At 36.4% G+C, this 17,860-nt stretch overlaps 1 protein-coding gene across 1 annotated transcript; it reads left to right on the top strand.

Moving 5' to 3' along the window:
• The first annotated feature begins 5,723 nt into the window (after window positions 1-5,723).
• Window positions 5,724-14,290, top strand: LOC139740206 (sulfotransferase 1A2-like). Its single transcript, XM_071650791.1, has 7 exons — window positions 5,724-5,891; window positions 9,898-10,080; window positions 10,722-10,841; window positions 11,298-11,576; window positions 12,294-12,388; window positions 12,911-13,094; window positions 14,184-14,290. The coding sequence occupies exons 1-7, from the start codon at window positions 5,876-5,878 to the stop codon at window positions 14,288-14,290; spliced, it is 984 nt and encodes a 327-aa protein (XP_071506892.1). The 5' UTR covers window positions 5,724-5,875.
• The last annotated feature ends 3,570 nt before the right edge of the window (window positions 14,291-17,860 follow it).

Here is a 17,860-nt window from a genome sequence, read left to right as displayed (position 1 = left end):
TTCAGAAAACAGCATACCACAACCCACGCTTTGTTAGCTTTCATTGATAAAGTAGCACATGCTTTAGACGACGCTTCCCATACTATAGGTGTTTTTCTCGACTTCTCGAAAGCGTTTGATACGATAGACCATGATATTTTGCTTTATAAGTTAAGCCATTACGGCATTCGTGGGACAGCTCAAGATTGGTTTAAAGACTACCTTACTCTCTAAAAAAATCGAGTGAAAATTTTCACTCTAAAAAGAGTGAATACAAAAAAGAGTGAATTTCGAGTGAAATTGGAGTGAATTTTGAGTGAAAATGCTCATTTTCACTCATTTTGGAGTGACGTCAGGGATCACTCGAAGATTTTGGAGTGATCCCTGAGGTCACTCCAAAATGAGTGAAAATTAACATTTTCACTCAAAATTCACTCCAATTTCACTCGAAACTCACTCTTTTTTGTATTCACTCTTTTAAGAGTGAAAATTTTCACTCGATTTTTTTAGAGAGTACTAATAGAAAGCAATATGTTTATGTAAATGGATATGTCTCTCTTGAAAACAACTTCTTGTGGTGTCCCTCAGGGTTCCCTACTTGGCCCGTTATTATTTATCTTGTACATAAACGACCTCCAAAATTCGTCCCAGACTCTTTCTTTCATATTTGCTGATGACACAAATTTATTTCTTTCACATCGTATTCAACTCAAACACGCTTATACATATGTTAAACAATGAACTGAAATTTGTTCAGTCCTGGATCCACGCAAATATGTTGTCACTAAGTATTGATAAGACGCATTATATGCTGTTCAGCAATTCTCTGAACTCTGTTTCTGATTATGTTAAGATCAATGGTATCAATTTAAACCAGGTAGATAGTATCAAGTTTCTGGGACTTTAAATTGATAGTGATCTATCCTGGAAAACCCATATTAACTATTTAAGTAAAATTTTGTCCAGAAACATTGGAATTTTAAACAAGCTGAAATATAACTTCCCCATACATATATTACAAATTATATATGCAACAATGATTTCCCCTTTACCTCAACTATGGAATTCTAGCATGGGGTAATTCGTCCAAATTTTTGCTTGATTCGCTTTTCCTTCTTCAAAAACGCGCCATCAGAATTATCAAAAATGCCGGATTATCTCATACAAATGAATTTTTTCACAAGAATAAAATTTTGAAATTGATTGATTTGTTTGATTACAATTTAGGTATTTTCATGTATAAATACTCCACGAATGATCTTTCTGATGTTTTTCTTCACATGTTCAAAAGAAACTACTCAGTTCACAATTATCCCACCCGCCAACGGGACGCTTATCACCTTCCACGTACTCGCACAATTTTCGCGATTTAAACAATTATGTATGCGGGACCGAAATACTGAATTGAATTGAATATTGAATAACTGAAACTGCACCGGTCTTACACTCGAGACACAGTAAACAGTTTCAGCATATCTATTTTCATATTTCACTTGAGATACATTTCATCGAAATACATTAAAAAGAATACAAACCAAGCAAGATACAAAATATGTTATAAATCGGGTCATGGACAGAAAGTGTGTCAGCGTATATAAGGTACATAAGACAATTCTCTATAACTTGTGAAATATGATGGAACCGCAAAAGCAAAGCTTGTAAACGCAGGTTCCAAGAAAACATCCAGTGTAAATTTGATATGCATTCAATGGATCATAGGACACAAAGTAATAATGACGAAACTATATAAAAGCTAAATTATCAAGGTACAAAGGAAAAAGAAAATAAAAGAGATGAAAAAGAAAAGAAAAGAAAAAAACCAAGAACCTAAGGAATAACAACAGGGTAAAAAAGTTAATATATAGCATATAGATACACATGTATATACACACACAGAATCAAATTCATAACTAGTTCAATATGTTAATACTGGTACGGATGCAGTGATTATATAATGGGAGCATAAACCAGAAGTAAACAATCATAAACTGCAGGTTGATTCATCATACATTAAATTAGGATACTGCAGATAACATATCAAAGAAAAATTCTAATCAGGCAGGTTATATTGATTTATTAATTTTGATTTCAATTTTCGTTTGAATATAAACATACTACAGCAATTGATTCAGTCGGTGGGAAGATCATTCCAGAATTTAGGTCCGGTAAAAACAATTGTTTTTTGAGCAAGGAGTGTACGGGTACGTGGAAGATGAAATGAATCTCTTTGTCTTGTTGGGTAAGCATGGACGGCATAGTTTTTCTGAAACATGTGGGTAAATACGTAGGCAATCCGTTGGCTGATAACTGAAACATAAATGTGCCTAAGTTATATAAAAACAAGTCAGCAACCTTAAGGAGTCTGTTCTCAAAGAAAAAAAAAATGATTCGTGTGACAATAAAAATCGGCTAAATTAACTGAACGAATAGCCCGTTTTTGTAGTTTGAAAATTTTATCAATGTGTAATTTGGCTCAGTTGCCCCAGGCAAGTATACCGTAACTGAGATAGGGTAAAACAAACATTGAATATAATTTTTTTAGAATATACTTGGGAAAAAATGTTTTAGCTTATTTAAGATCCCAGTATTTCTCGAAAGCATCTTAGACAAATAATCTATATGATATTTCCATGTTAATTCATGGTCAATATAAAGACCTAAAAATTTAGACGATTCAACTTGAGTCAAACAATCATTGTTCATTTTTATATCGCCAGGCAAATGCGTAACAGAGTTACTAAATAACATATAAACAGTTTTGTTTACATTAAAAGATAACTTATTTGCTTGAATCCACATTTGAACCGACATTAATTCTCTGTTCACTACTTCTAAAAGAGTTGTTGGATCTCGATGTGAAAAGAAAATATTAGAATCATCGGCAAAAAGAAGAAAAGATAAAACATTAGATGAATTTCTAAAGTCATTTATATAAAGAATAAACAAAAGTGGGCCTAAAAGGGATCCTTGAGGGACCCCCAAGATAGTGTTTTTAGACTGGAACTAAAGCCGTTGATGTTTACAAACTGTTTCCTGTTAGTTAAATAGCTCCTGAACCAGTCCAAGGCCTTTCTACGTATCCCATAATGTGAGAGTTTATATAACAAAATACCATGATCGATAGTGTCAAAGGCCTTGGACAGGTCCAGGAATATACCAATAGTATGTGATGAGTCGTCTATAGCGTGGGCTACTTTATCTATAAAAGCAAGCACAGCGTGAGTAGTAGAGTGTTTTTTCCTAAATCCAAATTGAGACTCACAACAAATATTACATTCATTTAAGAACTTAATTACACGAGAATATATCAAATGTTCAAGAATCTTAGAAATCGCCGTCAAAAGAGAAATAGGACGATAATTACTTACATCTTGTTTATTACCTTTTTTATAAACCGGAACAACTTTAGCCATTTTCATTTGACTAGGCACTACGCCAGTAACAAGGGACAAATTCAATATATATGTTAAAGGAGACAATATTGCGGATATAATATTTTTCAGTAAAAAATTCGTAATACCATCATATCCAGCACCCTTTTTTGCTTTTAACTTAAGAACTACATCCCTCACCTCGTATTCTTGGATGGGAGTAAAAAACACAGAATGAGGATTTGGGTCAGTTAAAAAATAATGAAATTTTTTATCTGTTACTGGGATATTACTAGCAAGATTGGGGCCTAAATCAACAAAAAAATCATTAAACGCATTAGCAACATGTATCGGATTTTGGATCAAGATACCATGCTGGGATATTTCCTTGACTTGTTCTGGTTTATCTTTAACTCTGAGATTTTTATTAATCACCTTGCACGTGCTCTTGGTATCGTTTTTGTAAAGGTCAAACTGCCTTGTGAAATAATTCCTCTTAGCAAGTCTCAAAGTAGTTGTAAGAATATTACGATAACGAGCATACTTACCTTTCGTTTTATCATTTGGATTCCTCTTGTATTTACAAAATAAATTATTCTTATGATTGATAGACTTAAGGAGGGATTTGGTGATCCAATGCATTCTTGGTGCTTTTTTATTGGTAGAACGGGTGGGTTGTCGTAAAGGAATAATTTCATCATAAAGCAGTGAAAATTTATCCAAAAAAAAAAAGCATTAAATGCAGTTTCTACATCATTGTCAATACCAAAAACTTCTTCCCAGTTAGCAGTCAACAACCTCTCCCTGAGTCTATCGATGTTTCTTTCAGAAAAATCACGAAAAGTAAATCCTTGAGACTTAAGACAACTTTTCGCGAGAGGAACCTTTGCGTATATCGGGAAATGATCAGATATATCGGATACTATGACACCAGATAATACAGATGAAATACTATTACAAAAAATATTGTCTATCAACGTGGATGATGTGTCAGTCACACGAGTTGGTTTTCTTATTAACGGTATAAGGTATTTGGATAACATCAGATCTAAAAATTCTTGGCAGTGAACATTTTCATTGTAGTGAAGCAAATTCAAATTAAAACTGGAACGACCTCCCCCCTGAACTCAAAGGTTGTTTATCACTATCATCCTTCAAATGCAAATTAAGACAATATCTATTGAATAATTACGCTACATCAGCTCATTGAAATTCTGTTTTGTGCTGTCCAGGACTATCCCGTTATACTGTACTCCAGGGTTGTTGTCATGTCAAACCAGACTTTAAGAGCCCAGCTGTTTGCGCCCTTAAATTCTATCACTGTGTTTATGCATATTTTTCCTTCTGTAAAGATAGCTGGGACGAGGAAACAGCTGGTATTTCACATTCTCACTGCATTGCAACTGGTTGTTGAATGTCTTTTTTTTTTCTGAATTTGCAGGTGCATGTGTTCCCTTCTTAATACACGCAATGTACACATTTCTAATACAGTCTAAACGGTATCATTGTTATTATATTAAGTCATATTGTATTGCCAGAACGACAATGGTTCATCCGCCTATATACTGCATGTGGTTTTTCCGACCCCTAACCTGCACTAGAAAAGAATTTGCTATATAACTGTATATTTGTACTTTTTTATTTTGTTTTTCTCTTATGTTCCGGTCATTGTTGTACCCGTGCTCCCCTTCTCAATCTTAAACTCGTTTTTAACCGGGACCTACGCTCAACAAGTTCGCTTTTAAGTAGGTTCCTTCATATTTCTTTAGCATTCATTCACAGATTCCAAACTTAACAGATCGACCACTATTATGTTTTACATATTTGCAATATTCTATGTACAATTGTATGTCATGTACTTTATTCAATTTTGTTATATTTGATGTAATTTTTCATCGAGAAATATGAAAATAAATTGAAATTGAAATTGAAATTGAATACATTGCAGCATCAGTATGTAACTTCATTATTCCTACCGATAAAAGCAAAGCACGATGTACAAAAGTGTGCACTGAATAACAAGAGACTGGTCATTTTTATTTTGCTTTATCTGCATGTCCTGTCTGTTGGACACTGCACACACACACACACACACACACACACACACACACACACACACACACACACACACACACAAGTTGTAGACAGTAGAGAGACAGACGTGAAAGGGGGGGGGGGGCGAAAACAAATACTAAAAGGCTGCCGGGTCAAGCAAATATCGGATACAATGATTGCGATACGTGCACTCATACGCAAAATTACACACACACTATTTTAATGCGTACTGTATTTGATGGTGGATAAGATATGACGTTCACTCTGGGTTTCTGGAGACAGTGCTAGTGCTCCTCAGATTTTTCCTTTGGATAACAGTCTGCGCGTCTGTACCATCAACTCTGCCTGATCGAAGTGGAAATCTACATTGTCGTATACAAGGTCTGCGCCCGTAGACTGCATTAGTATCTCTGGTGTTTATATGTCTTTCTTTCGTCTTTTAATTTCAGCGGGGTCTGTACTCTCGGAAAATGTCTGGATCCAGTGGTAAGTGTTCCTAATAATTTGTATACTAACTGCTGCTGCTTCTCCTGCTGCGCTGCTACTACTTCTTCTACTCCTCCTACTTAACTACTGCTATTACAACACTGTACTATCACTGTTATACTACTTCTACTACTACTACTACTGCTAGGACATACTACTACTACTGCTACTATATACTACTATACTACTACTACTACTACTACTACTACTACTACTACTACTACTACAACTACTACTACTACTACCAGGGGCGGATTCCGTAGAGAGGGGGCGCGTTTACAAAATAAGGGGAGGCGCACGCACCCCTCCCCCATATTTTCTTTTTATTTCTTTTGTTTCAACAAAAAATGGGGGGGGGGGGGCGTGCGCCGGTTGCGGTCCTCCCTGGATCCGCAACTGACTACTACTACTACTACTTCTACTACTACTACTACTACTGTGCTACTATACTACTATACTACGATGTACGGTATATAGACTATCACTATCTTGTATACTTCTGACGCAGTTATTGTCTACTACTATACTTCTACTACTATACTTTACAAGTATCTATAACAGTTGTGGCATATATTTTTTTTCTTATAGAGCTAAAAGTTGCAAAGTTTTAATTTTAAAGTTTTAAGTAATTAGACATGCCTATCAGGAGGTGTACTTGGGAACTGATATTCAGAATGGTGCATGCCAAAATGTGACGTGAAAGTATTCTTTTCTGTTTATTACTGCATAAAAGAATGGCAAGCAATAATGTGTTTGTGTATTATGACAAACCCTTTCTTCTTGAACATAGTAGAACAAATGTTGGGACATTACACATATTCAGCTATAAGTAATCCGTTATACAACGTCAACATACCTACACCATAGAGATAGTGTGCTTAGTGCCTGTATAATTATCTCTATGACCTACCTATAGTTTTTATAAACTGTAGAGAAAAGGTGATTAACAGACACATAATATTAATGAGACAAAAAAAAAAAAAACCCAACCCGTTGAACAGATTATTACAGTCATAGACGCGAAGTAGTCTATATAATTCAGTTAAATTCAAGCACCTCAAGACATTTCAGTCACAGCTATCTTATTCCCTTTGCAATTGAAGCCGTGTTCAACGCTGCTACGAAAAAAAAATATTTGAGTATTTTGCCAAACTGAATCTAAGTCACTGACAAGAAAACGTCATTTGATTCCTGTCTTATTGTGTAATGACCAGCCGCTCTCTAAGGAAGACAAGTAATGTGTCTTTATGATGGTAATAAGGGCTTACTTCTCGCTATCTGCACTTGTAAAAGATGAGCGAAACATTATGGTAAAGACAGGGGATGCTGGAATAGAAATTGATGAAAAAGATATTGATGAAATAAAAACAAATATCTAATAGCGTACTCGACTGTGACATTATTGGACATTCATCTGGCATATCAATTCATAAAGTCTGAAGTAATCGGTAAGTGATAATATCGGCTTTCCATGATTGAGGTTGCCATTTCAAACACTTTCACAACATACAGCTCAGAGTTACAATCTTGCACATATTGTTGTTTTTTTGTTGTTGACAGGATTGACTTTGTGAAATTTCATTTCATAAACGAGCAAAATTTAAATGATAATGTTAGCGTTACACATGAAACTTTGTCTTTTTAGTGGGTCCCTCCATTTTTCGAATTTTGCATACTGTTTACTTACTTCTAATCACTTGAGTTTTATGATAATGTATAATAGTTGTAAAGTGCTACAATCATTGTACATTCTTTTCATCTTACATAGTTTTACGCACCTTATTTTCTGTTACCCAAAAAAGTGATGTCTATATTATGTTCTTGTCGAAAAATGAAATAAAACATTGAATTGAATTGAATTGAATCATCGGATTTGCTTAGAAAGATGGCGACATTGAACCCCGATCATCAATGGCACAATTGCACCTGTAGAATTCTTTTATGCATCAATAGAAAACTGACATATGTTTGAATGTTTATAGCCAGTTGGAACTCCATCTTTTGAGCTTCCTTGACTAATATCATCTCTTAAAGTACCAGGTTGAACCTGATACAGCTATCACTGCAGAATAAACAAATCAGGAGCTAGGAATTACCTCTAATCTTTTAATCTTACAATCAACCAATGTTTAGCAGAAGTGATATTTGCAATTTTCTCTACGGAAGATAAATGGAAATAAAGTTTACATTGAAAATGAAACAAAGAAACGAGCAATACTGAACACGATGTTCCATGCAATGATGATACACGTGTGATACGCCTATATACGTATGTATAGATCGGCATTGCATCCAAGGACGAAAGAGCGCCCGAGCGTTCCGTGAGAGAGTCCCGCCCGTGTTAACGCAGTATTTAAGGTCTTTGATGTTGATACACTATGATGATAATATTGCAAGGGATCTTACTCTTGAGATATCAAGCACACCAACCACACCACAGAAAATAGCTGAGTCAGTGTACCACTATCAACTCAATCTCGACAAGTGTGATCACGTGATTACGTGGCTATACGAAGCACTGGTGCATCTCATTCAAAAACCCCTTCAAAACACCACCGCCTTGCTCAGTCACAGCGTACACAGTCCAAGGTCCACATCCTTCACCGAGATGTCGTGCCGAGTCCACACATTATTTCTGTAGATATAATTGTTATGACTTCATTTGATTTCTACAATGCAAAGGGGCGGAGAAGGAAACTTTTACAAGCGTTTGCTAGAAAGGGTCGCCATATCCTTTCTATATAAAGCGGGGTCTTCCGAGACCGGCGTGAGTGTGTGTAATAAATACGAATACTGATAATCTTTTTCTCATTGTTGTCAGTTTTTAATGCCAGGGGGAAGAAATGTGTATCATTTGTGTGTATGTTTAAATGCATGTATTATTCATATATGATTTTCAGCATTTATATAATACTGGACCCCCATCGAAGAACAGGATCATTACAATAATGAATCTGAAATGAGCAATCCATCCATTTTGAAATCTCTGAATTGTTCTGTGTGTTTTTTAATGTGAAATGGAGAATAAACAACAAACAAACAAATACACAAGTTCGGCATTGACAAAATGTCCATGAATCATACAGCCCATTCACGAGTCATACGCAGCTCATGAGCTTGACACTAGGCAAATAGCTTACAGGTGTAAGGCCCATGAGTCCGACACAAGGCAAAAAGGGCCCATTAGTCCCACACTATAAGGCTAAATTAAAAGGCACATGAGACCAACACTGTCGGATTCGTAGGTCTTGCTTGCCCTGTGTTGAGCAGTGGGCTGTATGACTCGTGGATGTTGGACTCTTAACGTGCACCCCTAATAGCGACATCTACACTAATGCGTGCGAGTCTGATTTCAAATCCAATGCATGTTTCTGAAAGAATATTCTTCTTTTATGGACCGCCACCCAATTAAGGCAAAGGCTTGTCGTTTTATTATCTGTGATGAAGATTAGATACCGTTTGTGCTGGAGCACTCTTGTTGTAAAAGGCGATTTTTACTTCGTTTTGCGAAATTTCAAGAGCCATTTTCGGATCATTTGTTTGGGACGACTAAATTTCGAAATTGAAATGAATCATAGATGTATACAACTTTACAACAAATTCTTTGTTGATTCAATTCCCCTGTACAAAACAAGTTTTGTGTATTACCGTGTATGTTTCTGCACTTGTCTTATTCGATATCTGCTGTTTGTCGATGATTATGTTTTCCTTATAATTAGTTTTAAAAACTCTCATTGATTTTATTGAGTAAATTGAATCTACAAAGTCAACACTTTTTCCTCGAGTTCCGTCCATGTCAAGAATACTAGCAACAAGCAGATTTATTCTGCAATATATATCCATCTGGCATTATCCCTGTAATTGTTTTAATCGGTGCAATGGTGAGATCAGAGTGATTGAATCGATAGGAATGTGTCTTTATCATCTACAAGTCTGCTAAGAAACTTTTTCTTCCAATTTTGGTGAACTATGGCCTTAATTTCTCTCTGCCCCCTTTATGAAACAGAAGGCACCCCTGCTGCTGCTGGAACGTCCCTGGTGGACCAACTCCCGGATTGCGCCAAAAGTCTCTGCTATGAAAAGGATGGACACATCATCTCCCTCTTCATGACGCCGAAATGCATCGAGAAGACCATGGCGTTCAAAACTCGGCCCGACGACGTTTTCATCGTCACCTACCCCAAAACAGGTCATTATTTCTGCTCTAGTGTATCACTTCTGCAACATCAAATTATCAAAGTCATTTGTTGATGCAGTGCAACAAATGTTGATGTTTTTGTTTGTTTTTATCTAAATAATTTCTTATCGTGTTAACATGATTCATGTACATTGATTCACGGTCCCAATGAAAAACAGCTTTTGCTGATTGGGCATTTTTATCCGTAGTAAAATAAAATGAATGAAATGAAACTTAAACTCGAGATCATTTCTACTCAATGTCTGGCCTATTTTGTCGAACAGTATGATTTACCTATATTCGTAGTAATGAATCACAGTGGGAACACTGTGGCACAGCGAAAAAAGGATTACAGACCTTCAATCGGGAGGTCCCGAGTTCAATTCCCGTCAATGGTCAACGTCTTTCACAAAATGTTTTTGTCTAACGTCAGATCCATCTTGTCCCAGGTATATGAATGGGTACCCGGCAACGCTAAGGTATTGATAACACCTCAGCCATCTGGCAGATCAGTTGCAAAACTGAAGAAGCTACTCTGGATAAAGGTTGAAGGAAATCATGTTACCATTAAAATCATTAATTTTATTGACGAAACCGGAAAGAAGAAATCTCGCATGTCTTGAATGTTGATCTCTTCTACTGCCCTTGTCCAGGCACCACATGGGTCCAGCTAATTGCGTACCTCGTAAAGGTGGACGGGGACGAGAAGGCGCTAGAAGGAAAGCACATCATGAAGGAGGTGAAATTCTTGGAGACACCAGATCTCGACTTTCATGAGGAAGTAAGCCCATTTAATTTCTCCTTCGTTGTTGATATGTTTATATTATGATAATGAAAATACTACATGAATGAAAAAAAAAGTCTGCCAATGTTTAGTTTGTTTACACAGGACAAAGGAGGGTATTACCCGGCTCCCTCCCCCGCCCAAAAAAAGAGAGAGAGAGAGAGAGAGAGAGAAATGAATAAAAGACTTTTGAAATAGTTTGCTCTCCAAATCATCAGCGCAGGTGGCCTTGGGTCAAACATTTAAAAAATAACATGATCTTCTCCACAGTTTTGTATCATTCTCTCATTCAACCAAATCCTACAATATCATTAAAATAAGCATATCACATCTTCATTACTATTCATTACCACTTTGGTTCTTAAGTGTTCTTATGTTGCACGTGCTATGATTTGCTTTAAGTTGGCGCCCGTCAGGGAAGCAATGTACAAGGAAACGGAAAGACCGAACGCTTTGAGCTTCATGCAGCAGATGCAAAATGCCCGTACAATCTGTGAAGTTGCCGACGCCATGCCGCACGATTCTGTGAGAATTCTCAAGACTCACGTGATGCCAGTGTGGCTTCCGGAAAACCTCCGCGATGACCCGAAGGTCAAGGTCATATACGTGGCCAGGAACCCCAAGGACACGGCCGTGTCGTTCTATCACTTCTGTATGTACATGAGAGGCTTACCAAAATACGAATCTTTTGAACAGTTCATGGAGGAATTCCTCGCGGGAAGATGTAAGAAAAATAGTTCGACACTCCCTTTCTCTCCGTACAGCTCCACCTGTCCTTCTGTATGTTCCCTATCTTCCATGGCATTGGTCTCGGGCAGCTCCTCCATTCCCACCCTTTTCTTAACCCTTTCTTTTCCCATTTCTAGCCCTGGTGACCCTTCTTGATCTCTTTCTCCTAAAGTCAAGCCTTCCTAATCGCCTTCTATCCCATACATCATTCTCTCTAATATAGAAGGTAACTATAAAGATAGTGAGAACTATACTCTTCATTGCCATCATCATCGTCATCATCATCAATCATTATCATCATCATCATCATCGATCATCATCACGATCAATCATCATCATCATCATCATCATCAATCATCTTTGTCATCATTTATCAATATTTGTGTCATCATCGGTGTTATCGTCATGACCATTTTCGTGTCCTACAGTCCTCCTCTTTCATTCTTTTGCACGTGTATAGCCGTTATCTGAACAGTTTCTACGAAGTCTTTTGACTTGAGGATGAAAAATAATGTGCAGTTTTGACTTGGTTAAGCAGTATCCACTAGCATCACTAGCAAAGGAACTACTGAAAAAAAAACCCACGTAATAAAAGTCTTTATCCAGGTTCAGTGGCGTTGTTGACATCGTTAAGTTAAATCTGAATTGCTTGATGTTGATTTGATAAGACATGTCAACATTGATTTTGTTCATTTTAATGTTGACGTTACAGTGCCAGGAGGGGACTATTTCGACCACATCCTGTACTGGACCAAGCTGAGAAATCACCCCAATGTCCTCTTTCTTACTTATGAAGACATGAAACAGGTTAGAGTTATCATTGTTTCTTCTTCTCGCCAATTATTTTGGGTCCCTTCTTTTTAAGCAAAAGTAAAATGAGGCTACAGAAGAATAATGATAAAAAACGCCTTTAAGTAGATGGTACCTGATGTTTTTCCAAGTACGTGAATCTATTTGATTTTACGCTGTCATATTACTTCTTGCCTGGCAATATCCCTCGGTCTTGTGAGTGCGTTGAGACATCTTAGGTCTTTCCTGAGAGCAATGCTCATATAAGATTTCCGACAAGATTGATAGGCTTTCTGACTTACCTTGAAGTTTTCTCCATCCAACCCCAGGAACATGAAAACAAGAAAAGTAATAAAACGCAATAATTAAAGCATGTAGCGCTCTTCCAGTAATAAAAGTGAGGTAAATAGTGAAAGAGGTAAATAAATACTTATAACACACAATCATGTTTTCCTTCTAAATGGATGACAACGTCAGAATACGGATAAATGACGAAATCTCTTTACCACTTCTTTCTTCCCGCCTCAATCTGTCTCCAAGGATCCGCGAAAAGCTGTGGTGCAGATTGCCGAGTTCATGGGCAAGTCGCTCCCCGATGACGTCATAGATAAGATCGTCAAACTCAGTTCGTTCGACTCCATGAAAAAGAGCGACAGCACCAAATTGTCCGAAGCTTTCAAGGAGGAGATTGACTCGAGTGGCAACAAGGATTTCTTCAGAAAAGGTCTGTGTGCTCTGCCACCGGCATGCATGCATTGCATGGAAGATTTGTATTAGAACGATTGCTTATGAAGATCGAAGGTTAGAGAATCCACGGAATATTTCATCTGTAGAATGGTTGTCTGAAAGTCCTCACACAAATTCATGGTTATTACAAACATGGGCTCGTCCATTTGTCAGTCTGTAGAATAGTTATCTCAAGGAGTCATCACACAGCCCCTTGGCTATACAGTTCCTCATTCCGAAGACTCGGTACGAAGGTTCGTTATTCTGAAAGGCTGTTAATCCCACAATAAAAGAAGGTTCGTTAATCCGTAGGTTCGTTAATCTGAAAACGAAATAAGGCTCGTAATTGGTTCGCCTCTTACCGAAAATCGGAATACCGAACCTTCGGAATAATGCTACAAAATGTTTGGATTAACGAACCATATTTCATTCTCCTATAGCCGAACTTATAGGTATACGGAATTTGTGTGTTTCGGAATACCGTACCTCTGAAATAACAAACTTATTTTGTTTTCGGATCAACAAACCTTTAGGATAAAGGAATATCATTTTTTTTTCTCATTGTCTGTTTTTTCCTCGTTCGGGTGTCGCAGTTGGGTAGAATAAAGGGAAAGGGTGGTTTTGTGAGGGAACACAGCAAATCAGATTCCATCTTTAAGTGTTTCTTAAAGACGGGATGCTTTCATGACCTATCTGTGTCATGTCTGCCATTGTTACGACATGGGCAACAGTACTGTTTCTTTATAAGCGACTTCTCAAGGTCGCTAAATACATCGAAGATACTTGAACAGCAGATGAAGATGAAATGATACATGGATATAGGGTGCAAAACCGGTGAAGTGGTCCTCCCCAAGTACAACTGGACCCCATGGATAACCAATAGTGCAGCTGAATATAAGGTATCAAGCCATCTTGTCAGATGGAAAATGCAAACAAACATACATACAAACAAGCAAACAAACAAACAAACAAACAATTGAGATGTCGATGATGACGACCAGGGAGAAGAACGCTATTTTCCATATTCTATACGGTCACCAATTCTGTATGTTGATTTATCTTATTTTCATTACGATTATTTTCACAGGGATTGTCGGTGACTGGAAGAACATCATGTCTGAGGATCACAGCAGACGTGTTGATGCTCTCTTCGAAAAGAAATTCGCAGGGACGGGGCTGGTACTGATGAGTTAACCCGATCAACATCACCGCGACAAAATTCCCGACCACTATATGCAAACAGATTGCCCTCAGTAATGACAGAGTTACCTTTATAGCTGCATGATCATGATGGAAACCTTTTCTTTTTTTTATCATGATACAACATTACTTGATATAGTGCAGCAGTCACGAGTAGATCGGCTTTACTTCGATTTGCCCATTACCACAAATAAAGTTAATAGCAAATTTTATATTATGCAAAATATCAGAATGATATTTTGGCTCATAGAACACAGAGGACAATCATTGTACTGTAAGTTTTCCGTGCTTTATTCAAGGATAGCCCGAATCAGAAATAGCTAATTTGTTCAAAAGCAAATCCAAAACCCTATGACACTGACCGGCCGAAAAGAAACCTTGATCATTAAGTAGGCTTACAAAATAGTGTCTATTATATTCAGGCCACTCTAATAACCTACTCTTGTTTTTTGTTCATTGACAATCTCTCATAAGGCGTGTCCAGAAATGAATGCCTTTCAAGAAAGACCTTGCATAGTGCCAACTTCGAGAACATTCCTAAGTTCATCGATCTCATGTCGCAAAATATTAAGTTTTATTCTATTTTTTTTTTTAATTTCTCTGTCTGCATGTCAGGATCCGTTGGAATATTAACGAAAAACTAAATCAACATACCGATGTTATTGCTCCTCACATCTATGAACGAAAATGTCTTCTGTAAGATGTTACCACCAAACAATGACATAAAAAACAACTTTACAGAAATGAATCAGATATTTCAAAACAGCCTAGCTCAGAGAGAAAAAGAGGGTACGTTCTATTTATACGTACTATACCGTGTACAAACTGAATACTGGAAGGAATGCAACACTGCGAAGAAGAATAATCGGCTCTATCTCGGAGTGTAGAAAAAATCTCACTAAAATGTTCTGAACATTTTTATGTTGTGAAAGTAATGAATACAGCTGCACCCAATGGATTATTATGCTGTCCGATGTTACATGTTGTCACAAAGCTGTGATTTGAAATAAACGAAATAGAAAGGTGATGTGTATGTAACGATGATATTCAAGTAAGAGATGTTATAAAGTGGTAAGCAGTCTCACATTAATTGATCTATGTAGTTCCCATGTGCTTGATACTTATCAATAAAGATACTGCAAGCAGGCCCAAAGTCTGCCTATTGCATGCTGTTATTACAAAGAATTATGAGCTCACTGAATCTTGCTTCACATTCTAGCTTCGACGAGTTTTTCAGACTTTCAACTTTCGAATGACGCATGAAACACACCAACTTTGTTGAGGAAATAGAAAATATTCCTTGATAGGTGTAAAGGAAAAAAATATAGATGTGAGAATATCGATAAGATTTGGCTCAATTTCAACAGGCCATATGTTTGTGGTGGAAGATTATGATAATGATGACTTCATGAGACTGACTCGAGGAAAATTCAAATGTCATTGTAATATGCTTCCAATGAATTGCGAAGTTCCAGAAGAATACGTAATTCGTAGAATCTAACTTACTCATGCACACAATAATAGTAATAATAATAATAATAATAATAATAATAATAATAATGATAATGATAATAATAATAATAATAATGTGTATAATGAATGTATATATACATGTATATATATATATATATATATTATGTAATATATATATATATATATATATATATATATATATATATACATATAGTGTATGTGTGTGTCTGTGTGTGTGTATCAATAGCAAGAGAACAAAAATTCTTCGGAAACTTATTAATGCTGTACACCAACAGTTTGTTTTCGATGCAAGGTAGGCTGCAAATAACCCACACACAACCCCCAATACTAATTCTATTCGCTCCGGTAGCAATAGCTCAGATGATATCAACAGCAAGATTACTGAATCGATCTACACCACATCTTAATGAGGCAACACGTGCTTTGCTCGGAAAGTTGCACGTGTATCATCCTTTTTAGACCATACCCAATTTTCTTCGACTTGATTTAATGTCATTATTCGTTATTGCGCTGCCATCACTGGCCGTATTTCGTCTCTAAACGAATTTCATTTTATTTTCCGATTAAGTAACCCTTTTTCATTTTTGGCACGAACGAACCAGATTGTATTTCAGATCATCTGACATACTCTCATTTATACTTTTTGCTGATGATCCAAATATTTTCTTTTCTCACCAAAATCCAGATACTCTCGTACGTATCGTTAATTCCGAATTGGAAAAAAAAGTAACTCAGTGGATAAGAGCTAATAAAGTATCGCTTAATCTCCAGAAAACTAAGTATATGTTTTTTGCAATTCCATGGAAGCTTTACTCACAAATATCATTTTTGATACTTATATATATCTACTTATGTAGATATCACATCTTGCTTGTTTCTATGTGTTCATTTACTTTCTTTTTTGTTGCTGTTGTATTATGTGATTATTACTCACAATATGTACTATTTGTAACAGGGCTCACTTGAAAAGCAGGCCCTTGGGCCCTGAACGTGACTACCCTGTTTTTTTTTTTTAAATAAAACTGAATAAATAAATAAATAAATAAATAAATAAATAGATAAATAAATAAATAAATCATTTTTTATGATACTCTGCTAGAACGTGCATGTATCTCATATAAAATTCCTTGGTACTACAGTGGACGATAAACTTTCGTGGAGGCCGCATATCAAAGTACAATAATTTCACGTAATAGACACAAGTCTCATATTCCGTTGTCCTCTTTGTTGACATTGTATTTTTCTCTGATTTTACCTTGTCTTAATTACGGACTCCTAGCATGGGGCAGTGCCCATCAATTACTTTTACTGCAAAAAAAAAAAAGGCACTTCGTATTATTTGTGGCGTCCCGCTACGTTCCCATTCAGACCCATTATTTACTAAATATAAGATTTCGAAGATTAAAGATTTGTACCTTTTTCAACTTGGTCAGTTTATGTTTAATTACAATGCAAATGCACTTCCTAGTATATTTTCAATTCAATGTTCCCATGGAACCAGTTTTTTCATAATTATCTTACTAGGCAATCTAATGAGTTTCATTTACCCCTCCTGGGAACTTTACTAGCTCAGAAGACATTTATATATACCGGTCCTAGATTTTGGAATTCATTGAGCTGTGAAATAAAAAATTCCCTATCTTTGCATTCTTTTAACCGCAAGTTGAAATTCTTTCTGTTAAATCCTCTCTGATATTTTTTCTTTATTAGTTAGATCTCATCAAGCTCAGGGTTCATCATCCATCCACCAATCAATCGATCACTGAATTCATTATTACGTAATGAAATCTTTGCACAGTTGCGTGCAGTACCAGCTCTCTGAAGCACACCCTCAATCACCTCCTGTTCCATTTCCCTTGTTCAGTGTGTAGGCATTCTCTTTTGTTTTCCTTTTTCTCCTTCCATTCTTTCCATCTGTTCTGTCAAGTCGTGTCATGTTTTTGTGCTTCTCCTGTTTTGTTCCGTTCTGTCGTAAATCATATGTGATAAGACACGTGTTTGTAAATAAGTAATTCATAAGTTTGTTCTTTTTTTTTTGAGTGGTTCACAACATACAAGCTTGCTTTTTAG

This window comes from Diadema antillarum, unplaced genomic scaffold (genome assembly GCF_040938485.1).
Source record: "Diadema antillarum isolate AM-2024a unplaced genomic scaffold, OU_Dant_1.0 seq00000840_RagTag, whole genome shotgun sequence".
Taxonomy (NCBI): Eukaryota; Metazoa; Echinodermata; class Echinoidea; order Diadematoida; family Diadematidae; genus Diadema; species Diadema antillarum.
The sequence above is the reverse complement of the archived record's forward strand: the minus strand, read 5'-3'. Positions and strand labels throughout refer to the sequence as shown.